The sequence below is a fragment of the Megalops cyprinoides genome, chromosome 15 (genome assembly GCF_013368585.1).
Source record: "Megalops cyprinoides isolate fMegCyp1 chromosome 15, fMegCyp1.pri, whole genome shotgun sequence".
In the NCBI taxonomy this organism is placed as follows: domain Eukaryota; kingdom Metazoa; phylum Chordata; class Actinopteri; order Elopiformes; family Megalopidae; genus Megalops; species Megalops cyprinoides.
In genome coordinates this window covers 14580728-14606669 of record NC_050597.1, presented here as the reverse complement: position 1 = coordinate 14606669, position 25942 = coordinate 14580728, and the positions used below count along the sequence as shown (strand labels likewise).

The following is a 25942-nucleotide window of genomic DNA, read 5'->3' as shown; positions in this document are numbered from 1 at the left end:
ACCCAGAAATCATGTTGTTCACATGCTTGGCTTGGATGATGGTGTCTGCTGACACACCTAGTCTTTGAACTGCTAGTCATCTCCCTAGAGCAGCGTTTCCCAAACCTCTCCTGGAGGACCCCTTGTCCTGCATGTTTTAGATCTCTCCCTGCTCCAACACAGCTGATTCAAATGATCAACTCGTTACAAACTCCTAAAGCTGCTTAATAACAAACAGATCATTTAAATCAGCTGTGTTGGAGCAGGGAGCGATCTAAAACATGCAGGACAAGGGGTTCTCCAGGAAATGGGAAACGCTGCCCCAGAGAACCAAGAACAGGACCATGGTATTCTGAACTCCTGTAGCTGTCTGTACCCACCCTCCAGTCCAAGTCAGTTTCTCTCACAAGCCTCCCTTTTGATGCATGACCAGTGACCCTCATTTTCAGTGTTTTAGGCATGGCCGAGGCTGGTTCTGCAAGTCTGGAAGGGAGCTGAGCTCTTGAGACAGCAGGCTCTTCTAATCTCAGGTCACTTACTCAAGCAGAAGCATTGCTTCACTGCATTCTATCACCCTGATCCAGCTGGGGGAATGTATCCCACTCTGACACAAAATGTGACTAGGCCATCTACTTTGTGTATGCTTGTTAACACTTGCAAACACTTTCCCCCATATCTCATTTTGTAAAGAATTTTAAATGTTTCTGCAGAATTTTTAACTATACAAACAACAATAGTGTGAACTAGTGAATTTTTTCAAAGAAATACCCCAGGCACCCTTTAAGGTCAAACTTTAAAACCATTCTGAATAGCTCTCTGACAGACAAATATTGACTACGCTATGGGTGAGTCAGGAAGCAGAGAGGAGGGCTCCTCTCTGAATTTATTCCCAATGCTCATTTTCCCTGCTTGTGCTGTCTGGCCTAAAATTACTTTAGAAAAAAAAAATAGCAATGTAAATGTCAGACACCACAGCAAGCCGTTGAAATATTACATTGTGAACAAACAGTGGCTGCAAATGCTCTTTACATTGTTAAATTGGACACATAAAGGCATATTTATGATAACTGCATGCACAGCCACAACACTTCCACAACTCAGCGCCCCTAGTTGTTAGATAGTTTGGCTTGACACTTTTCAGAGCTTCTTTCCCTTTGAGCTCTACGTAGCTATCTTTGTGCATAGGGGCTGAAAGGGAGAACACAACTCACGGTGTGATCCTATCCAGTGACACTCCTGAGCAGCACCAGTGGCACAATCAAAGCCCTTCTGTCATATTTGAAGGATCAGTGCCTCTCATTTTTGTTGAGAATGTCCCTCTTTAATGGCAACCACAGTGCTTGGAAGTTTATGTCATTGTTGGAACGACAATTGCAGTACAAACATTTGACACACCTGGGAAATAGAAAATACAAGCCCAGACAGCTTTAAGCCTGAGAGCTGATGGCCTGTAGCTTACATATTTGCTATATGTTACTTCCAGATTGGTCAGTGTCCTTTTTAAGTCAGTTTAAGAATCACCCTTATCCATGGAGATTAATAGTGGATCAGATATATGAGCATAAATTAACGTAAATATTAAAACTGTAAACAATTCAAGATCACACAAAGCTGAATTCACATGTATATGTACATATAGATGTAGTCATTATGCAATCCAGCATAATAGTGTTAAGGTAAAGACAATAGCCTAGATTTATCCTGTCCAAGTTGCAGTTTTACCATAGTTATGAATTTCATATTTATAAGTAGCCGAAGCTCACTGACGGGGATACACAGACACAGGATACTAGCTAAAAACCAAAACATAACAGTTCTAAAATTAACACAGAACTGAATCTACTTCTTCGTGACCCAGTCTCAACAAGAACAGTATGTTGTAAGACATATGAAAATCACTGCCTTGGTTAGAAGCGATTTCCAAATGACAAAGGGGCAACAACACATTACCTGGTGTAATGAGTATAATACCTGGACTTCTGAGCAGTGGAAGAAAGTAATGTGGTCTGATGACTCACTCTTTTTCCTGCATCTGGACAGGTTTATGGTTTTGGGAAAGCCAAAGGAAGCCTGCAACCCACATGTCTGTTTCTGCCTGGTAATCATGGTGGTGGATCTGGTATTTGCAGCCATCTTGTTGAAATTATTGGGTCCAATTACTACCCTGTATGGTCTAATTTTAGCCAAAGAATACAAAGTCATTTTAGATGGCCATGTGCACCCTTAAGATGTTTCCTAAAGATGTTCCCATATTCCAGGAAGATAGCACCCCCTACACACTGCAAAACCGATTAAAGAGTGGTTTCATTGATCACTACGATGAATTCAGACACTCCCAATCATATGATATGGGAGATCCATTTCAGATTTGAAAGGAAAGGAAGTACAAAAGATAAGATTCTTGGAGCTTTCCTTTCAGAGATCTCCAGCTGGAAAGATATGACAGAATGGCACAAGGACATTGCTTTCTAACATGCACTTGAAATTCCCTCTGTTTATTTCACTGAAGGGAGCACAAAGACAGATCTTGTGCCAGCGTTGAGGACTGATACAGCTTAGCTTGACTACCATTGAGGTTGCATTGTACCCACTCCATTCAGTCAGACGAGTCCTTTGACTTCCTTCAAGCATAGTATGAACATGGAGTTATATTGAGAGAAGGACTATCTTTGCTAATTGTCCCACCTAAAGATTAGAAATGAATGAATTTGTACATTTTAATGAGATTTAAATATCATATCATTCAGCTCTGCTGTAGATCCGCTGTAGTGTTTGTGATGAACAGTTGAGTCTAGGCTCCCTTTCTACCTTGGAACTGCTTAATTCAGTTTTTATATTTTGAATATTCACTGTCTAGCAGTTTTATATCAACACTGCCAAGTGCAACCAAGTCAATTGCATCAAACAGTAACCTCATCTGATTTTGCAAAAGCTTATTTGAAATATGCACTGTAATCTTATTTGTCAGTGCAGGGATTTTTAAAGCTTTGTATATACAAATTGAACACCTAGTCTAATGTTAGAGCAAAGTAAATGAGATTCTTTGAAGGAGTTTTTTTCTGTTACTCAGTTGGAATAATAGAACAATTATATTATGTGCTACAGATGTAAATTATTATTTTCATATGCATCCACATTAAATCATATTATCTAAAATGATGCTGCTTTAAAACGGTAACACAAATAGTAGCAAAATGACTCAAATCAGGGGTACTTACCAATATAAGGTAGTATTAGGGTAGGATTTTTACAATGAAATAGCTTTGATCCTCTCTGAATCTGTCTATGTGTGAGGATTGACTAGAGCATGTATGATGTACCTGTTATAATTATTTCACTCATCTGCATCCTGACCAAATCCTTGTGATCCCATGAGCACCTGCTTACTGTCTGACCTTTGTAGGATGCACACAGAACAGGACAGACAGCAACCCAGTGGGCTAGCATTAATTAAACCAAATGTGCTGTATGGAGCCAGACTCACTGAATGGGACTGCAACTCCCAACCCTGCAGTGGGGACACCAGGATTCTCCAGTTAAAACAAATGTGATCACAAATTCACATGCACAAAGCCATATTCTCTTTTGAACACTTACATATCTACATAAATGTCTTCATGTATTTCTTACTGATAAATATTTTTATGGCCCAAATATTGCTAAACACATAAAGAGAGAGAGAGATGTATGATTAAAGATTTATACTGCCTGCATCATTTAGTGTAAAAATATTGTATTGTAATGAAATGGGGTCACATAAAGAAAAAATGAAAGAGGTAAGTAGGAATAGTCTGAATGTTATTCAAAATCGAATATAACACCTATGTTCTTCCCCCCAATAGTTCAGCTGCAGATATCAGTTGCATGAATCCAAAGAGTTTCAATACTCTAATGCACACAGAAACACCAGAAAATGGCTTCTCAATGTGTGCACACACACACATTTTTTTACATAGCTTATTTAGATAATGACTGTTATCATGATAATCATCACAGAGATAACCTTTGCAAACAAAATGGCTCGTATTTGTGAAACAGAGATAATTATGGCATTCAGGGCCCCAGAGAGCCGGAGCTTTTGGTAGATGGAATTCAGAGAATTGCCGTGACCAGTTTCAGCTGGAAATCTGGGCTCTTTCGAAAGGACACGCAAAACCTTCCTGTGATTAAAACACACACAGCACAGCACACTGCTGTCTCCGGCAGCCGTCAAATCGCGACACGGCAGGATACATTTTATTCAAGTCTCTGTTGTGTACATGGTGGAGAACAGTGTGATTTGTTCCAAATAGGGCTGTTGAGACGGGTTCATTAGAAGTGAAAGATTACAGGTTGCTTCCTACAAGCAGAGCTCCACGTACCTCTTCTCCCCACTCACTTCTGTTCTGTATTGTTCTACGAGAGCGGAGCAGGTTAATAATTCTTCATTCTTCCGAGCATTAATTTTCCGATGACAGTGGCGCTCCCATAGGATGCTAGGCGACAGCTTTATTCCTAGGCTCCTTAATGTTTTGTGGCTGTATGATTTTGACTCAATTCTCACATGTGCTATAAAATTTTTCAAGCAAAATATCAGTGTTGTGAAATACATATGTGAAATAGAGGGTTTTGAGACAGCACTCTCTGACTCACACATTTGAGGAGCTTGGCTTCGTCCAGACACAAAACCTCATACAGTGATGGAATTTTTCCTCTTAATTTAACTGAAATGATCCATTGTACAGCTCACCCAGGTTAGTCAAAATGTCATATAAATGATTTGAGTTTTAGAAGACTATTGATTTGCTCCATATTTGCTCCATGACATTTCTTTTTTGGTAAACATGTATTGTTTCAACAATTGTTTTAATGTAGAAAATTTTAATTAAAAATATATATTCAACCAAAAGATGGATAGACAGTTCAGAATAATTCCCTAAAATGCATTGAGGGTTGCTACATCCACCTGGGCAATCACGTTTTACGCATAGCCTCAAAATAACCAGCACCTGAGGGAAATCATACACGATGCATACACGATACCTGCAAAGCAAAAAGGGCCAGTCCTCCATGCACAACCATACACAGGCATAGAAAGCATCCAACTAACCCAACAAGAACAGCACAGCACAATTACAGTATAACAGAAATTCTAAACTGAACGAGAGGTGTTCATGACAAGTAAAGGATAACAAGATGTGCTTGTACAGTACCTGTACCTCTTATTAGTTGTTAAGCAATATCATTTAGACAGTGCTCCTTTTTAAAGTATGTTAAAATGTCTATGGTGACATGGCACTTTTTTCATTAAAGTGTACTTTGGCGAACGGAACTGGGATTTTTTGACATTGATTCATGTAATAATAGTGCAGATCAATGCACAACCTCATCTGGATGCATACTATCAGCATATGTTTAATTGGTAGTCAGTACATGATATATGTTGTAGGTGAAAACAGATTAGGCGATTAAATAAGGTCAATTTCATAATATAACTGCAAAATATGGGTATGAAATTCCTTTTCAGTCTAGGTTTGGCAGGTTTAGATTTGTCAGGACTTTGGGGGACAGCCTTAAGCAACAGGCTGTTGCATGCACAACTAAACAGTAGGGCTACAGGTAACTATATCAAGATCTCTGACTTCAATCTAACTGTAACCATCACCTTAACAATAAATGGACTTCATATGACCTTGATCTGATCTGAACAAAAAATATGGACACAAGGCATGGTCTCTGGTATGAGGTGGCCATGCCACACGCACAGTGGTACATGTCACAGTACAGTGAATTTGCAACTCTTGAGTAAGGCAAATGTTACCTTCTTGATTTCATATGGTCAAGACAGGAGATGTAGTCATTGGTCTCTGGTTGAGGTTATTACAGAAGTCATCATATTCCTTTATATAACAGAGCGAGCAAGATAAATGATGTCACTTTTGATAAAAGTGTTTTGTTGATTGGCTAGCAAATAAGAGTTTAAAGTCAGTTCAAAGTCAGCCCCAGTGAAAGGAGAGTTTTTAGTGAAACAGTTGTTGCACTTTGCCTTCTTGTATGTCACCTTTTGACCAAACATGACTCTCTAGAAATGTGATGAAATACGTGAGATGAATAAATCCCTATTGTTTGTTTTCTTGCAGAAATTGACAAGTATGAAGGGGATGAACTGAGGAAGGATGGAGAGGTGAAGAAATATCTGGACGTCATCAGCAACAAAAATATTAAGTTATCCGAAAGAGTCCTCATTCCAGTGCAACAATACCCCAAGGTAAACAGAACGCGCAGCATTTTATTTCTCCAGTGGCACTTCAGCTAAGGTCAGATTGGTCTGTCTGCACATTTACTTTGTAATAATCATTTGCATACTAACATGTTCATGAAAAATAATCACCAGTGTGTTATTATTAAATAGTGTGCAAAGCCTTATGATTATTCATTGAATCCAAACAATTTCCCTGTGTTCAGTACACTTTGATAAATTAGCATTTTATTCCTGTAGTGTTTTGTGTTCCAACCCTCCAGTATCTCCTTCTGCCAATTGGTTTACGATATCAGATTTCCAAAACAACAGCAAAGGAACACTGTCTATTAAATTATTTGCACCCGCAGTTAAAGAGGCAGAAAATTATTTCAGCAGCCAACACTATCGCTATTTGTGTTCCGTTATCATCCTTTACTACACACTGATGCAGAGATTCCCATATGGAGAAGTGGGTAAACTTTGTAAATATTAAAGAGCATGATTGTATTCACAGACCACACCTGGAGTCCCAGTATTTACCATGCATTACAACCCAATGGCCTAACATGCAGAGGAAAAGCTCTTGTCTTTTGACTTTCAGTGGAACTGATAATATAACTGGCACAAAGAACAATGCCAGTTATACTGCCGCCCATATGCTGTGATAGCATTTATTTCTCTTGCGATGATGGCATTGTAAGTCATTCCACATACCAAATAAATAAATATATAAATAAAATATGTGTTGCAAGAACAGCAGGAACAAGGTCATGGGTGCAGAGCAGCAAGTAACCCATCAGTGATAGAGTATGAAGTTGAATGTCAATGTTAATATGTAAGCATACAACAGTAACGGTTGTTCGCTTACTTAGTGCATAAGGTCAGAAAGGCAGCATTACCTTTATGTTATAGCATGTGCATTGTGCTTAACAATGATTCATAGGAGAAGCATTACCTAGAACAAACCTATGCACACATAGTGCCTTAAATGACCAGCTGTACAGGGCCAACCTTACCCTATGTCAGACTTTACACCAGGTTTGGGATGATAAGGTTGAAGAAGGTAAGCATAGACACCTATAATTAACCTGTATATACCTGCTAAAATGAAATGCAGAGTAAGGACTAACTGAATTTATCTAAGATTTTCACCTTGGTTTTGGCTTCACAGGCTCTTTTTAGTCACGGCAGACTTTTGATGAGGAGTTCCACTGGACCATTTTTGTTTACAAAACCATCGTAAAATGAGATTTTGTTTCATAAGCCATTTAATTTGCAGTGTATATGTGAGTGCCAGTCATGAGAGCCTGGCATGTAGATATGCACAGCAGTTGCATTTAAACAAACTTTCAGATTCTGCCCTACTTTCTTCTGTAACTCTGCTGAGGGACAGGAATCACCAGAGCATCTGAAATGAGGGCACAGTCTTTGGAGTAACTATCATACAAACACATAGTATTCAAGTCCAATGAACTACTAAGTGGTAGGTAGCTCAATTATTTTGTTAGGTCTCCCATATTTATGTGAGTCGCAAGATGAAAATAGGAAAATAGATATGAATGAAATATAAAAATAAATGCAGTCTTTGCTTTGAAGCAGAGAACAGAACTTGGAATGGAAACAAGAAATGGGCACAAACTAAATTGCCCTTGTAGTAAAATCAAATAATTAAATGAAATAAATTTAGCTTCCTTGCTAGTAATTCATCTTCTACAGTTTGCAAATAAAAACCCACCTGTATCTATTTGCAATTATGAAACAACATGACAGGTATAGAGTATATTGTCATTAAAGATTAAATATTATTTGGAAACCTTTAAAAGAGCCTGACTGTTGGGTATAAGGTATGCCCTGCAAGCCCATCAACTTGGTTGATGGCACCCATGCCATCCCAATAATAGGACATACAGAACATGCATAGCCCTTTCATAACCCAAAGGTGCCAGAGTGTCAAGGAAGGTCATTGTATCTTAGAATTTTCTCTGTAATATGTGTTGTATAACACTTATAATATGTGCTGTAGAAAACTTTTTCTTACTGCCATAAGAACAGCAATATATAGGAAGATAAATTTGATTCTGACCAGCTCTTTCACCAGCTACTCCCTCAATGTGATTTTCTGTCTCAGTTTTATGTAAATTTTAATTGATCATCATTGTGGCTCTCAGCCTTTTGCTTTATGGTTAAAGCTACACTAGCATGATACCAGGCAGTCCTGCAGAAAATGGCTGTGTGACATACTGTTCAGCTTCCATTTATTGGATTTAGTGATGAATCCACTATATATATATATGTGTGTGTGTGTGTGTGTGTGTGAGAGAGAGAGAGAGAGAGAGTGTGTGTTTCTTTTTACAGCCATTCACAACTCGTACTCATGCATTAAACAAATTATAATTTAAAGCAGAACTAATTCCACGTAATAATCCTTTAATTGACCATTAACAAATCCTTCATACTAATGCATAAATGGATTCTTCTGGCATTCTGCAAAGATGGTAGCAGTGACAGCTTGAATAGTGTTTTTTCTTAAATTTAATACAGCTCAAAACCAGCTAAAGGAGCTCATCCTGTTTGTTATTGCTGATACATTTATAAAGCTGAATGAGGAGTGAGCAGCATAGCAGAACTAAGCCCTTTGTTTGTTTGTTTGTCGTTGTTGTTTTATGGATAAAGGCGTACTGTACATGTACCATTCAGTCCCCGGGAGTCTCAAAATTTTAGCCATTACCACTACACTTAACTTTTCAGCATCTGTGTGCATCTATTACACACACTAGATTGTGTAGTGTGGAAATTAAGCAATATTACTGCAGTAATCATCAAGTCTAATGGTGGCACTTGATTATTTCATTGAGAGTTCTCATTAATGTAGTTTAGCCAGTGTTAGGAGGAGTGAAATGCTCAGTACATTGAGAGCTATGCATGAGATTATATATATATATATATATGTATATATATATATATCTTTAGCTGTCAGCAATGTCCACAGGGATTTCCTGTCTTCATATTTTAAGTGTAGCCCATTTATAGTTTCAGATGTTTGCTGCAGCTCTCCGGTAGTCTTTTGCCCAGGAGCAAATCTTGGGGATTCAGACAGGCGTTTTACTTACTGCTACACCAACCACTTGTATTCTGCAAGCAACAGCAGGTGAACATGTTGTTCTGTACCTTGGCATGTAGCGCTTATGTGGGGCTTTTGAATTCAGCACCTGGCTCATTTGTATGTGATACAATTTTTTTGACATGAAACCAAAGGACCGTAACAATTGAGGGCTGACCTCAGTAGTAAGGGGAGATACTCTTTAGGAGTCAATGTTATGAATATCTTGCTAGACTAACAGTCAGGGAAAAAAATACTTAAACAGCTTGAAATTTAACATAAATGTGACGCAATTGAAAGGCAATGTCGCCAATGAAATATTTACCTGATTGCACATAATTTGTCTTCTTCTTATTCTTATATTACTAATACTACTAGTTTTACTACTATTACCACTACCACTACTGCTACTACTACTACTGCTACTACTACTACTACTACTACTAATAATAATAATAATAATAAGTGTTATTATATTTCGCATGACATGTTTTTTTCTGAAAAATAACATCCAGTACCTAACACCAGAGTAAGCACAGCCTGACAAAATGACCCCCGATGGTAACCTTAGAATTCTATTGGAGAGCGGCCTTACGTGGGGGGTAGGGGTGAGGGTGAGATCCCGCTGTCTCGCCGAGATAATTGGAATCGAGAGACAGCGGCAGGTGTAAAAGGGGCAGAGGGGAGGCAGCGGACATGAAGACAGAGCTGTGACAGAGTGGGCACCCCGCACTCCAAACAGGAAGCAGCAGCCGCGCTTTGCGCACGCAGCCTCGCAGTGATGCTTGCGTTTGATTGGCCTGCCAGCACGGTGGCGTTTGATTGGCCTGCCAGCACGGTGGCGTTTGTGTTTGATCAGCTGCTTCGCAGTGATGTTTGCATTTTATCGGCTTGCAAGTTGACAGTCTGTGAAGAGGATCGTCTCCTGTACTTCGTATTTTGATTTCCATTTATAAAAATGTTCTCTGCTGAATAAACCTGATCCATTGCAAAATATTATGGATTATTTATCCATAATGTATTCAATGTATCTGCATGTAATTGAGATTTTTAAATTTAGTTTATTCAGTAGTATATTGAACACATGCTTCAATGAAATGATTTACAGAATAAAGTATACTTAGAAGAAAACAGTGTCATGCTGTATAAATTACCTCATACATCCTCTTGAGACATACATTCTGTTATGCTTAGGCTGCATCACGACTCATTGTTCAATAAGTGTCCAACTAATGAAAACAATGCTACTGGCCAAAGCATGCTCATGTCAGATAATGGTCATTTATGTCAGTTTATAAGCCCAACATTTAAAACAGAAAAATCTAACTGTCATACATCTGCCATAGAAGATGAAATACTTGATGTGTTTTGCTCCTTAGAAGAGTAGCAATTACATGCATGTGGAAGAAACCAATAATTCCACTTTCCAGCAGGGATTGCATGTCGTCTGTGTTTTCCTCAGAATTATCAGAACGAAAGTAATTAAATCTCTTGGAGAGACTGTTTTCTATATCAGACAAGTCTCAAACTCTCTGACGAAACGCAGTGAACAAATCTCAGAGGAGGACCATCTCAGCAGTGTCTCAGTCTTAGTATGGATCTGCATTGCTCCTTTGATGTCCTCATTAAAATGGGCTGATTCTAATTTGTTTGTTTGTGCAAAGGAGTATTTGTGGCTCCATGTCTATCTGCCTTGGGTGTATTGGCGGTCAGTGCCCTCGCCATGGATTTGTTTAGTAAAATAAAAACTGGGACGGCTTGTCATAGTCAGCATAACGTAATACCTACTCACAGCTGCCAGGAAGCAGTTTTAATTTTTGCAGAATAGTTTCTGCTAAATTTGGGGGTTGGGGGGTGGGGGCTTTTATTTGGAGATTGACACAGTGTCAGTGTAAAACTGCTCAAAGACTTCCATCGTTGCTTTCAGTAGCTTATTAAAAATGATAGCATTTCAAAAAAATCTCTTCAGTGTCTGACAAGCCAATTAAATCTGAGTCGTACTAAAACCTAGAACTGCAAATTTCAGTAAAGAGAGGAGAGCACAGTGGAGTAAGTGACTGTTTTGCTTTTAAAGAGGGCCTGCCCATGTGGCAAGGGTTTATAATTAATGTAATTTCGTCCTCCCTTGGCATCATTAATAAACACAATCAGGTGCAATATTCATGTGACCCATATTGAAGCGTGATAACTTCATTTATAGACTCTCCTCCTACTTTCTGCTTTGTAGCAGCAAATATGTTTTTTCTCTCTCTCAAAATATCTGTTCCCTGATATGGGGACAGAGAAAAATTGTCAGCAAAATTACAAATCTGCTTTTCCACGATAAAAAAATCCATAGCTGTTATCTGACACGTAATGTGTAACTATGAAGCACAGCAAGGCATTTCGGATAAACTGTGCCTCAAACAACGGAGCCACTTTTGTAAACATTATACAGGCAGTTAAGAAACAGTGATACACGAGAGGAAGGTGATGCACAGTTAACTTTGGCTTGAAGACTACAGAAAGGGATAGCACCTGGCTATGGGAGTAAAGCTGTTGATGTAAAGTTGTAATCCATAGATGTCATAGAGCTAGAAAATGCAGACTGGAGAGTTAGGTGTGTGGGTGGGATGCTAGAAACACCTGTGGGATTACACTTGTTCAAACTGGTGCGGCTTCTTTGGTGTTATAGTCCAAAGACTTCTCTTCAGATTTGATAGATTTAGTGATTTTTTGTATAATTTAATTAAAATTAAATGGAAATGATACCCAAAGCTGACATTTTAGCCTCAGCTCTCAGTTTGAATGCATCCCAGTCATAATAACTGATGGTTAAACAGAAAGTGAAAATCTGAGGCTGTCTTGTCCGTTGACCTTGTCACAGCATGCTTTCCTTCAGAGTCAGTCAGAAAATTAACCTTCAACACATCTGAAAAAAGGACCAAAGGAGCATTTTGATTGAGCATGTGAAACGGCACAGAATAGCCTAATACACATGGCAGTGTATCTAAGGCTGCTGTGGATTTCGTTTAGTTTTAAAAAAGTGCTTATCACTTTTTCTGGTTTTACCATTCCTTTTGACAGTGCACAAAAGGTTTGGAGCAGGCATCTTGTTATTTTTGCCACCCATCTGTGAAAGGAGAGACTACAAATTCTCTCCTGGCCTTGCCTCTTGTTGCCAGTCTGGTATGGCACAGACGGGTTTGTGATCATCTGCAGACTGCCGCAGCAAAATATTGTCCCCTGCTGACATAAGTTCCAGACGCTTTCACAGGGCAGATATAAGTCAGCGGAAGCTTGTCTGCAAACTGAAGGCAGGCTGAGAATGAATTGTAGTGCCAATGTTACAGTCTGATCAAAGACACCGTTTCCATGGAAACATCCTTATTACATTTTGCGTTTTTTTTTTTTTTTTTTTTTAAGAGGGCGTTTGTTGTCAGCAGTCGATCATCAGGGAAGTTCTAGAACTCTACTGTGTTCTAGAAAAAAATCACAAATTCCAGGGAGAGCTTTCTGGGTGACTTAAATTACACTGGTCACCAGTACATGGGGACTTGCATTGGTTAAGGTTTGGATTTTAGTTTTGATACAGTACATTTTAATGTATCAAGTGAAGGAGATGAGAAATTCATAAGAAAAAAAGCACTGAAAGTACAGTAAGTACTGAAACCCAGCGGTACTCATTGGCTTTATGGCTTTTATGGCAGTTGAAACCTGAACAAGTCATTCTAAAGACATAGGTTTAAAAACATGCCTTCTTTGTTGGGGTGTTTCACCATCGCAGAGATGGATAGGCATAAGAAACATGTGTGTATGTCACCCTACTTTTTCCCAAATATATTCCTACCCTGTAATATTGAATGGACTACCTGCACCAGAAATGTAGAAGCTGTAAATGTATGCATACATGTACATTTTTATTTTATATGTTGTACGTATAGGAACCCTCTCTATGGAATTTTCTGGGTCATATAAGATGTCAGAAGTGATGCTAACTTGGTTGTGAGATTATGGCCACTTCAATCCTAAATGCTCATCTACTGTGATGACTCAAGTTGCCAAATTCTCCAAATACCCCTATTCCACAGTCTCTGTGGATAGTCATATAATCTCTGTAAAGAAAGCTGAGTTTCAGAGTGTTTTTCTGTAAAATACAGCTTTTGGGGGATGCACTTCCAAAAATATAATCATGGTGGTGTGTGTGAAGGAAAATCAAAGGATGAGAGGTCATTGTTTTCCGTTTGTATTGGGGTCCTTGAAACTGGAGGTTTTGATACAGGGAAGCAATATCCAATTGCAGAGCAGGTTTACTTCAAGGTTACTTTAATATTTTGACAATATTTGCAACAAACATGTTAAGGCATAGAATGTTGAATATTGTCATTTGTAGCACAACCTTTGCCTCATGAGCTTGAAGAGGGTTTTTGACACTTTTCATCTAACTGCAGTCTCCTTGTCACAGACAAAAGCATAGACTAAATTGCTGTCACTCAGCACAGTGCTGAACAGGATTTTTTCTGGAACACAGAGGCGGGGAAAGAATACCTACTCTGATTAGTTCAGCTGATTACCCTGGAGGTCTTACTGAATTGCATGGTAAAGGAGAACACTCAATGAATATGCAGGATTTAACAAATTGTGAGAGGACACAAGAAGTATAACACTGAAAAACCACTATCACACTATAAAGAGTTAAATGGGTGGAACAGCCTTGTGATGTAACCATAAAATTGAAGTCATTGGTTTCTGCCATCCACACAACATCAAAACTGCATGCAGCTTGATTACATAATCACAGAAATGCATTCATTAGTGTATTTGTTTCAGAGGGTAATTGGGCTGTTGAAAAGGGTCCCTGTGGTACACCTCAAGAGCAGTCTGATGATCTGAAAGACTTTCAAACCCAGTGTAATAAGGAGAAGTGAGCCATTATGTTTGTCAGGGCATTCCAAAGGGACCGAGCATTCAATCAACAAACAGGTGTCTAACTGCAATTACTGTGGAAAACCTGCATCATCAGCATTCAGGTAAAGACAGACTCCGCACTCTAGCATCCTAATCCTTTCATCCGAGGGTTTTGCCATCTTTTGTTAATACTTTATTAGTTCATGCCAGGGGGAAATCTCTCAAGAAAATATTGAGATAGAAAAAGATCAATAACCAAGAAAGGAGGGATTTAGAGTTGAAGAGAACCTTGATGGATCAAAAACATATTGTACATTGCGAAGAGATGTTTCCTAGCCATTCTACAAGTGCCAGAATGAGTTATGAGCATATAGGAGGTTCACTTCTTTTGTGTGTCTGTGTATGTGGGGCTGATATATTTGTGTTTTGACATGAAGCATTGCAACTGTAAAGCTGGCATCATTCTATTTAAGGGCCATTTTTATTGGTATTTATCTTTGTCTTCTAATTCTTGCCTTCTAGTTGCTATTGTCCAATTTTACAGCCATCTCCTGCTGAGAAAATGGGCATTTATGCACTCAACAGTGGAAAAATTCAACAAATTGATATAGTGTGTTTTGTCCAACCTCACAACCTTACCTCACAACCTAGCAGTTAACATAGGAATGCATAGTTTACACAATAAAAGGGGTGCAGTGATGTGTTACCATTAGAGGCTAAGGTTTTTTTCACAGGAGCTGTTTCTGAGAGGGACAGAATTTATTAAAGAGACCTCAGGAAATGAAATATTTCTGCAGGCAGTCTACAGAGCTCTCCCTGGGAGAATTTTCTGATTTTTTTTTCCTCTGACACACAAACACCCCATAGTCTATGTTACATTTAATGCAGTAACAGAATCTGGAATAAATGTTAACTTTTTGCAAGTGATTTAACATATGAAGTGACAGGACCGGAGACAGTATTACCTTTTAAACATTTTGTAGACCATTAGTTAGGACCATAAATATATTTTCATTAATGGCAACTCATTTCTGAGAGGAAAATGATAAACATTTATACTCCAACCATGTTGGATTTAAAATTTAGCAATAGTCAGGTATATCTATATATTATATATTTCTAACCTGGTGGAAAGTTTGGTTGTATCTTGCATTAAGATTTCTTCATTTGCATTGTGTAGCTAGAGTGTTAGGATGTGAATTGTGGGCTATCATGCTGCAACATGCTGCTCTTTAAAAGAAGCACATCTCTGGCACAATGTGACCTTGACATTTTTATTGACTCCATGGGGCTGACAATGCTGCAAAAGACTCTTCATAACCAAATAATCCTCACTATAGCTACAGGCCAATATGTAGTTATAGGTAAGAAAAAATCACAACAATGCCCTGTTGTACTGTCAGTCTTTTTTGTTTGTTTTCCTCACTCTGCATTCAGAGCAGAGCTGAGTTTTAATTAATTTCCTTGCATTATAAAACATGTTCAGGCAGCTAAGCTTCCCATGACTTGACATGAAAAGGAAGGGGTAATGTATATGTTGTGTGGCCCAGAAGGAGTAAATACTGGTGATTAAAATTAGAAATATTACATGCTATCACAAAATGGCATCAGACCCCCACTAACAGCCCACCTGTGTTTTGATCTTGACGGTCTGCTGTAAATGTGTTTTCTTTTGGAGCATTATTAATCTATTTGCAGCGAATGTTTTCCCCCTCTGTTTAACTCGTCACGTATACGGTGACATTTGGTCTTTTGGGTCCGCGCAGACTCTAGCTTATCGGTCTCCGGTTGTTATGACCTTTCTGTGGAGGTTGAGGTAAGCGTTGCTCGCAGAATAATCCTATTGTTGTCTTGCCAAAGAAATGCATTGTCCCAAAAGTGGACCAACCTCGTGGAAATGTGTTTTACATAGATAAGCTTCAGAACACAACCTCACATAAAACAGGTGAAAAAAATGTTTGTGAGACGCTATCTGAGCGTAGCATTTAGAAACAGTGAGGCGTACGCTGCCCTCTGCCCTCGTTCTGAGCCAATTTCTTTTTTTTTATTTTTTGTAACAAAAGTGTTTAGTGCATGAATTTAGATATGATAAAACTTTGCTTGTGTAGTTTTGAAGCTGACCTGAATTAATGTTAAGAACAGAACTGCAGCAGACTTGCAGGCTTACTCTTCCCTCCAGTTCCTGGAGTTGTACACAAAATATCTCAACTGACCATCTGCTTCTGCTTTTGGCCAGAACTTTTAATCCATCTCCACCACAAATCATTTTTAAACTCAGAGTTGTATGTAGAACGTCCTCTTTCAATATCATGTAGGATAGATTCATCAGCTTGCCAACAGAAGGAAAAAAAAATCTGATCTTTCCAGTCAGTTATTATTAGTTTAGAACATCTGAAAGCACACAAAGCTGGGAATTCAGGGTTTTGAGCTCAGTAGTGCCCACACAGTTCTGGGCGCAACATTTGCAGTGTTTTTGTTTTTCTTTATTTGTACAGATTATGGTCCTCATAACCTGTCATATTCTCTTCTTCACAGGAGGTCTTAATGCCCTGTTTGTTTACTCAACATCTGTGCTGCCTGCCTCTTGTGCCAGGGCTCAATGTGTGTTCATTAATTCAGCAGATTTATCGAGGGCTTTTCCTGGGGACTCATGTAGTTCTGCATTGCATCATTATTTCAGGGGGATACTATCAAAGGCAAGTGCATCTGTCACATACTGCAGTTTCCTATACAAGCCTCAAGCTTTATTTTTATAACAAAAGATGGATAAGGCTTTCTGTTGCTTTTTAGCTTTTTTTAAAGATTGGAATACATCGCATGTGTGCGTGTGCGGGGTGTCGGTCATTGTACAGTTGGTTCACACATGGATACCTCAGTCCAAACTGTCAATGGCTTCATGTTAACTGCACATTTATCTGATCATTGAATGTATTCGTAATCTTGCCTATATCTCCATTTTTCAAATAACGGGAAAATAGCCTGCCAATCTCTCATGGCAGAGAGGCTGAGAATATTTGACCGCACAGAGGTGCATTTGAATGAGGAATCACAGGTCAGTCAAAGCTTAGCCTGTGTCCGGTTCAGTGATTTACTTTTTCATTGTACTTTTCTAATATGGCATGGCAGGCACTCTGTGAAATTCCAGTTATGAGTTCTATTTTTTCATGATTAGATCAAGCACTTTTGTGTTGTGGAGAGTCCTTAGCTCTAGGCAGCTACTGCCACAACTTCAGACTGCAGCCATATAGTCAAATGTTTTGCCACACCAGTACATTCACTTAGTGCCCACAATTAATTATTCATTATGCTGCAGTGCGAATACACTTTTTTTCCCCACAGTATTCTTTGTAGCTCCAGCGACCAGGATTTCTGCCCGGTTTTTGCAGACTGATACCTGTCTCAAGGCGTCATTCTCCCTTGTTTTTCTGAAAATTCAATTTAGATGGATGTTCATTAAAAGGAGAGGTAGGGGTTCTAAGGTCAGACAGGCCAGGCAGCTGCTATCACATTTCCCATGAATATTACCTAAAATTATAGTCCAAAAACCCCTAGAACATTTTTAGAGCAGTGATTTAGTTTGCTCCCTTGCCACAGTGGGGTCAGCCAGATGTTTGCACCAGGCAATGTGGAATGTAGACCCCAGCCCTCCATGTTCCACCCTTTCATCGTGGCCAAGGCTAAAAATGTGTTTGTTTCAGTTTATGGTACATTTCTTCTCCCAGTCTCATCAGCCTGCTGTCCTCGGCCGCTCGGCCCCCCGGCCTCTACTTAGCGGCACACTTCATCACCTCTGTTAAAGCAAAGCAGAGCTAATGCTGCAGTCCACTGACACATTTCAGCCAAGTCATCTCTGAACGGCTGTTAGGTCCCAGTTTTCACCACCGGTGATAATCCTGCTATAAGCTGAGACCTGCCCGCCACCCCTCCCCACCCCAGTGGTACAGCCAGCTGGACTGGCAGGGCCTACCACTGCCGCGTGTGTGGGCCTCAGCTGCTCCCAGATCAGCACACTGGTCAAGGCCAGAGGGGCAGCACTGGTGCCTGGGGCAGGAGTAGGATGCAGCCATGGGCATTGCCGTAGTGCTGTGGCACAGATGCGACTGAGAGTGGGTGTAAATCGGTTTTTGGATTGGAAAGTGGTGCCATCTAGATAGCTAATGCAGCTGAACAAGGCTGCTTGGCCTTGATCCTGAGGGAACACAAGGCCAGCAGAGGTGAGCAGATTTTGCTTCAATTTTATCCTTGAGCACATTAAAAAAGGAAAAGAAGAAGCTCATTACAATTCAGTCCATACAGAATGCATTTAAAATAGTTATACAACTCCTGCTTTCAAGAATAGGAGTAGCGAAATACAGTAATTCATACTCCTGACTGACTGATGTTTGATCTTCAAACTGTCAGAAACCGTAAATAATAATAGCTAATTAGGCAAGGTACATGATAAAGATTGACACAGATGTAAAAAAAAGGCTAATTAAAATGATAGACTATGGATGACTTCCTTACTAATTCATACAGAGACTGCTACCTGGCCACGTCAATGCAGAATAGTTTTGTCAAATTAATTGTGCTATGAAAAGTTCATTAATAAACATTCACATGCTAAAGGGATGTGATGTCACAGGGGTGGGGAGAACTTTAAATGAAGATACTTTGCAGTCAAAGTATTAACTTTTCACTTTTTAACACAATTAAAATTTAAGTGCCCCCTTAACACATCCCTCGTTTGTGTCTTTTGCGAGGTCACTGGTACAACTACATGTCTAGGTGCCATTCTTTATGCTCCCTTTTGAAAACAGTGCAGGGAATGATGGGTAATCTTTTTGCTGCTCTCTCAGCAGAGTGCTTTCTGTCTTGCAGCGCTGTAAAAGAAAACATTCATAGATGTGTGCATTTGTGGGTCCGTGTTAACAATAAGTTTTTTTTCTTTTTTTAGATAAAGTGCGTTGTTCATTTGCATGCTTTTGTCCTCTCATGTTACGTAAAATGTATGTCATTCTGTGAAATAAACATAGCTGAGAGTATAATTTGCATTAATGACACTGGAATTGGGGTACTGGGAGGAAAGGCAGAGTAGCTCAGCTGTTAGGAGAGCAATAAACATTCCCAAATAAAATACTGCATTTGAATGCAAATGGAAGGTAATGCATTTCAAATTGTTTCAGTATGGAGCAATGGTGTTAAAAGGCAAATTTACCATATAAAAGCCTAAATAAATTACCGCTGCACAAACTGCTCTGGTGAACAGTGTGGCACAAAGAATCATTTGCAAGAGATCTGGCTGTTCTGAGATGGCATTTTGGGCAGTGAAGAGAGGTTTCAGCACTGTATATTGGAGATTGTTCACCTTTTGTGATATTGAAATTCCAAGCTTATTCTCTCAGGATTTAGCTGTGCCTGGTTGTCAATGTTGAGGTTATATCACTTTGTGTTTCTGTGCCCCTGTTTCTCATGTCTCTGAGGGTACATTTAAAGGCCAGGTTTTGACTTAATACAGAAGGCCAGACAGTAATAAAATGCACAAATCTATCTTTATTACAGTATGTCAGCCAATTTTGACTTCTCCAGTAGCACAGAGCAAATCAATGCACACCAGTATATGTTTCTGTTTCAAAAGGTGAACACAACAACTTGAGAGAGTGAGGTGTATAGCAGAAATGCAGTTTTTACTGACACTTACATGCTAATGTATATGTGACCACGAAGTGCCATTCACTGCTAGATTTAGCAGGTATTTAGCATTTTCTTGATGCCTTCCAGATTGCGTCCCTAAATGAAAGCATTCCTTGTCATTTACAGCTAATATTAAGATGGCAGTCAAGTCTTATGTATTAGTGCAGCTATGACCTTGAGTTAACTCTTAACTCTTACAGTCATCTGAAATGAGAGCATATTCTGTTCCTTGTACATACAGCTAGTGCCTCCACTCTAATCATATGTATGCACACCACAGTGCAGACCAAGTGCAATGAGCCACTGTGAGTGTTAAGCTAAGAGTATGAGAGACAGAGAAAGACAGAGAGACAGAGAGCAAAAGGAGGGAGGGTTTTTGAGACATTAAGGACATTGGGTGACATTAGGGACTCGGAGTGACACAAGCAATTAGGTATTTTTCAAAGCAAATTTAGTATGAACACATGTTAATGGTTCCTAATGGATTTCTGAGAGAACCGCAGCCATTTGGGCTTAAATGGACCACATTCGGTGTGAAGTGCACAGAATGGTTGTGAGAGCAGTGAAAAAAAAAAATCGATAAAGCCAGTTACAGAGACCATCCAGTTCTGGAGCAGATCACTGTCAGAGTGAGCCATGTGGAAAAGACATTTGCTCAGTCATCCGCCAGTAAACAGAATCACAGGGACATGGACCAAACTGAGATACGCTCCTAGATTTAAAGAGACAGATGTGATACTCGTACCTTCCCATTGGTGACATTAGGGCAGGGTTTTTTATGCTGTGTTGCTTTTTTTTTTTTTTTAAAAGAGAAAGCTCCCATAGTTAGGCTCATTTACAGTGATCACAATTTAAAACATACCGGAGCTCCTCCACAGAGCTGAAACTAAGCCATTTAAGTCAAGTACCTCATTGAATTATACAGCATCGGACAACAACAGCATCAGACACCAAATTCAATCACTCTGTACTGTAAACTCTAAACTCTACACTTAAAAGTAATCTATACTTTGAAGTTCAGACAGTAAACACTATATCATTGTGTGGTCTAGACTCTAGACTCTAGATCACTCTCAATTCCAGTGTTTTAACACTTACCTCATATTCTGTCACATATCTGTTTCTTTTTTTATGTCGTTCTCTATTTTCTTTTTTAAAACTATTGAAACAATTAATAATTAATCATTTTGTTAGCATCATTTCATCATCACATTTCAGAGTAACCTGTGTGTATCATTTGTTTTTAGAAAACGAAATGACAATATAAATGTCCATCACTGAAAGAAATCAGTATTTCTGAGCATGACCTGGACCAAATGAGTTTTGAAATCCCAGACGAATGTAAGACTTCTGGGGGAAAAAAAGTTGAGTCATGATTTGTGTACAACTGCAGGGGAGGTGTACATTTTGATTTAATAATTTCTTCCAGCTTTGACTTTGTTCACTGTAACATGTATATATGGAACTCAACATAACTTAGTACATTTTTGGTCCAGATGCTTTTTGAATGCACCATTTCACAGAATAGGAGATCTCACCAAATGTCATGTTTGTTTTGTGGCCACATGATGCCATATCACGACTGCACAGCTGATGATACAAGTATGAATATAGTAAATGTGGTGTGAGTTTGTGTGTGTGTGTTTGTGTGTGTGTGTGTGTGTGTGTGTGTGTGTGTGTGTGTGTGTGTGTGTGTGTGTGTGTGTGTGTACGTGTCTTTGTACATATTTTTTGTGTTTGTGTGTAGATATCTGTAAGCAAGCAAGTCTGTGTAGTTGTGTGTGTATGCATGCATGTTTTAGTCTGGATGAACATTTGATAAATGACTACATTTAGTGCATTGATTACTTGTGGAATTATTATTACCTACACACATTTTCCCTCTTTCACATGATTACCACAGTGTACATTATGTAGTGTACCAAGAAGTGCTATAATTTACAAAACAGCGCCTATCAAAGTAGAGTATCCTTTAGAAGAGGGTTGAAGTACCTCTTGTAGACAGAGGCATTGGTAGGTAAATTTTTATGCATAAATATTTTATGAGAAAGCCGTCTGTTATTGAAATAGAACAAAAACATCACATGTTCCTTAGCAATTATTCACTTTCACACAAAATTAAGGAAAAAGATATTGATAGTCAAGAGTTAAATCATAAAATATTTTTTAAAAAGATTTAATGTATGAACAGTGTTGCATCTTATTAATGCATGTCAGTGCTCGGTGTACACAGTTGACTGCTGTGAGTTAAACACTGCTCTCTATGGGGCTGTCAAAAAAAGAGCACAGCAACACACTTTTCAGCCTACGCATATTCTCCCCTTGACTTAAGTCTATGATTTGCGTGCCATATATGAATGAAGCATGTACTTCATATCATACTTTGTACTTTCATCTAATGTGAATGCTTCATACTGTCTGTCTTTTGAAAGAGATATTAAATCTCAGTGGAACCACCTGGTTAAATAAAGGATAAATAAAAATATCACCTCTACAAAAGTACTACAGAGAAGACCAAAAAAGATCCTTTGAAACTTACCGCTCAGCAACTTTTCCTCCAGGCCCTGCTTTGTGGGATTTTCAGCCAAGCGAATCCCTCTTTCAGGGATGCAAGCAGGTGTCAGGTCACTTTGACTCTTTAGACTGGCATCCTCTGATGGTGTTCTGACCAGGAAGATTGCGGAAATGGCTGGAAAGCCTCAAATAATCATGCTGTCAGCAAGGGCACCTCGTCAACTGGTCTTCTGCTGGGGTCTGGGGAGTTTTCAACAAGAATATTTTAATCAAAGTATTGTTTCTAGGGAAAAATACAGGTCCCTAAAAAGTAAGCCATTCATCTTGACAGCTTCTCACAGTAAGGTACAGTGATGTAGTCAAGTCCTAAGTCTGTAATTTTAATTTAATTTTAACTGGACTCACAGGGGGAATTTTCTAGGAGAGCCATGAGAAGGCACAAATTACACAAAAAGACATGATTTGTTTAACAGGTTGAATGACATGACCATAGGAAATGGTAACAATGTTCACACTGAAAGCAGCAAGAATAGAAGTTTAGAATCAAATCACTCTGATTGGACGATTGCAATGAGCACACAGCATTGTTCATGCAGATGCTGTTTTCACAGCAAGCCGTTTCCAAAGTCCTCATCTCTCATCTCCACAAAATAAATGGCTCCTCCAGGAGATGAAAAAGAGCCTGGGAACCTGGTTGTTTGTTTGTTGGTCTCTCTGGATTCATAACCAACCTGGGTTGGTTTACAGGGTGAGCTTGTCTCCGTGATAGGAGGTCAGTGAAACAGGTACGGTACAGTCAACTGCATGGAGAAGTTCTATGTTTTTCACCTATCCTGTGCTTCCAGAGTGTTGGGAAAGTGAATGTGTCAATCCGCTTGCAGCCATGATTATGCTGCTGTGTGTAAATTAAAGCTTACACCTGCTTCCCCCAGGTCTTAAAATACAAATGCGATAACTTGTACAAATATTTGCTGTCAGCTTTGATAAATTACATTAGGCATTTCTGTTGTATTTAGCAGCATATCTTTCTCCCAGTTTTGTCATTCTCAAACTGAAACTCCCAGAAATACATCTGTATTAATGCTAACTCACAAAAAGCGTCAGCCCCAACTTTTTTCACTTTTAATACCCACTGTTGGCAGTGGGTCTGTTTGGAAAATATGCCAAAGCACTTCTAACACAGTGCAACACAGGTTTGTGGGTGCTAAATGTCCCCAAAATATAAATCTGCCCATTAATGTTTATGGGTCATGCAGTAACACAAAAGGTTTTATCTCCTAAGTTACTGTTCATATCTTAAGTTACATACTGTTGAGTCATAATTTTCCCATGAACCCAGAAAATGAAACAAACGACATCAACCAAACAAACCAACAAAAAACAGAGGGTATTTACACTGTACATTCTGTATCAACAGATATGTAAAGAAAGTAATTATGTATTTAGCAAACAAGGCAACTGTAGCATGTATGAAAGAAATCTACAGGGCATAAAACAGAGAATCAGCATTTTTATGGGAGCAGTCTACCACATAAGTGCAGAGTTAAGCATGGAGATAGTTTACCACACAACTCCCCAGCCATTAGACTTCACCTCCCAATGGTATCTATGGAGGGATGAACTGTGCAGTAAAATGCCTTTTGGCTACAAGCCTCCACAACAATAAAACAGAAAGTAAATGTTTTCCTCAGAAAAATAAGGTTTGAGGAAAATTGTAGTGAATTGAAAATAAGGTCTTCTCTATACGTATATACAGTATATTAAGTTTCGGCTTGCAATCCATTATCATTGATCATGGGCTTTGTAGAAAAGAAAAAACAAGAACAGATTAAATGCTATTCCATGGACACAAGGAAAATAATGGGACCATTTCTGTAAGGCTTTTAGGAAGCTGTTCATATTTATGGACTCATTCAAGAATTTACTTTATTATATGTATTTCTGGTGATGATCTGTAATACCCAGGGCTTTGTTTATTTTGTTAATACACACAAATGAAAGGGTGGCATTACCTTTTAAAAAAAAAAAAAAAAAACATAAAAATTCACACTAACAGATGACCTCTCCCACCTTATTTGGCACATTACTGTGTCCATTTGTAAATGTTGGACATGTTCATTTGCTAACGAAAAACATTTTAAGTCAATACTCTCATTCAGAGTAGATTGCTTCTGTTCCGTGCTGACGAGCAATACACAAGAGACATGAGCCTATCATATGTGAACATGTCACACCATTTTATTTATATATAAAATGGTGTGATACACGCACACACACACTTAAGGAGAAATATTATTACTCTTTTACTTAGCAGGATCCCCTATCTGCAGTAATTTACAGAGCCTACATGTTTACATATTGTCCATTCATACAGCTGGATAGCATTAGAAATGTCAAAGTAAATCATTACATTTCCCATGCAAGTGTACCATTACTTTTCCATTATAAACATGTTCCTCACATATAATTGCACCATCGGTAGCAAACCACATACACGTCTGTATAGGGGCTGCAGGGGGGTGGTTTCAAACCTCATTTAACACTGAACCATGCCCCCTAATAAAGCCCAAATTGCCCACCATGGAACCGCGAAGTCGCTGCAGACGTTCATTAGCTTAATGAAAACAGGCCTCTATTCTGCAGCCGCCCAGTGAGTGCTATTTTACCGTAGCCAGGGTGGCCATCTGCTCAAGGGCTCTGAGCCAGCTGTAGGATATTCCTCTCTGTCCACTCCTGCAGTGTGAAAAGCGGAAAAAAAGAGAAAAGAATCAGCTTCTTGGCTCAACCGTAATGCAAATAAGTGACCTCTGCATCGGAGAAAGAGATTCCAGGTGGTGTTTGTCATGAGAAGTTGCACTTACCTCAACATCCAGAAACTAGATTTGAGATAAAAATCTTTGATTACTGGAACATGCAACCTGAGATGCCGAATTGATTACTTGGGTCAAAATTTGAATGCATGTAAGTTAACAACAAAGGTTTATACTTTTCAACAACATAAGTTCCAAGAACCTACAAACCCATCATAAAATATTTTTAATTCCTTCGTGAAAAAATATGAGTGAATGTGGATGTCTTTGCAGTGAGTCTACATTTACACAGAAAGAACTAGATTTTTTATACAGTGCTTGGAGGGAAATGAAATATGAAGATTCAATCTTGGTAGTCATAGAATATTTGAATATCAAATTATTTGAAATGTGAATTGCTACCACCTACCTTTCTTGACTCTTTGCCCAAACCTCTTAATGCATTGCAGTGGATAAGTAGTTACCCAGCATACAGAGCTGTTGCTGCATAGTACACAGCATAGTACTGTTCATCTCTTAAGTTACATACTGTTGAGTCATAATTTTCCCATGAACCCAGAAAATGAAACAAACGACATCAACCAAACAAACCAACAAAAAACAGAGGGTATTTACACTGTACATTCTGTATCAACAGATATGTAAAGAAAGTAATTATGTATTTAGCAAACAAGGCAACTGTAGCATGTATGAAAGAAATCTACAGGGCATTAAACAGAGAATCAGCATTTTTATGGGAGCAGTCTACCACATAAGTGC

At 38.9% G+C, this 25942-nt stretch overlaps 1 protein-coding gene across 2 annotated transcripts in view; it reads left to right on the top strand.

The window, feature by feature from the left end:
• Positions 1-25942, top strand: part of khdrbs2 (KH domain containing, RNA binding, signal transduction associated 2) — a 99911-nt gene that overhangs the window by 21647 nt on the left and 52322 nt on the right. For both annotated transcript variants that reach the window (XM_036547336.1, XM_036547335.1), the window contains exon 2: positions 6099-6226. In XM_036547336.1, coding sequence (XP_036403229.1) covers positions 6099-6226 — 128 coding nt within the window. The remainder of the gene's footprint in view (positions 1-6098; positions 6227-25942) is intronic.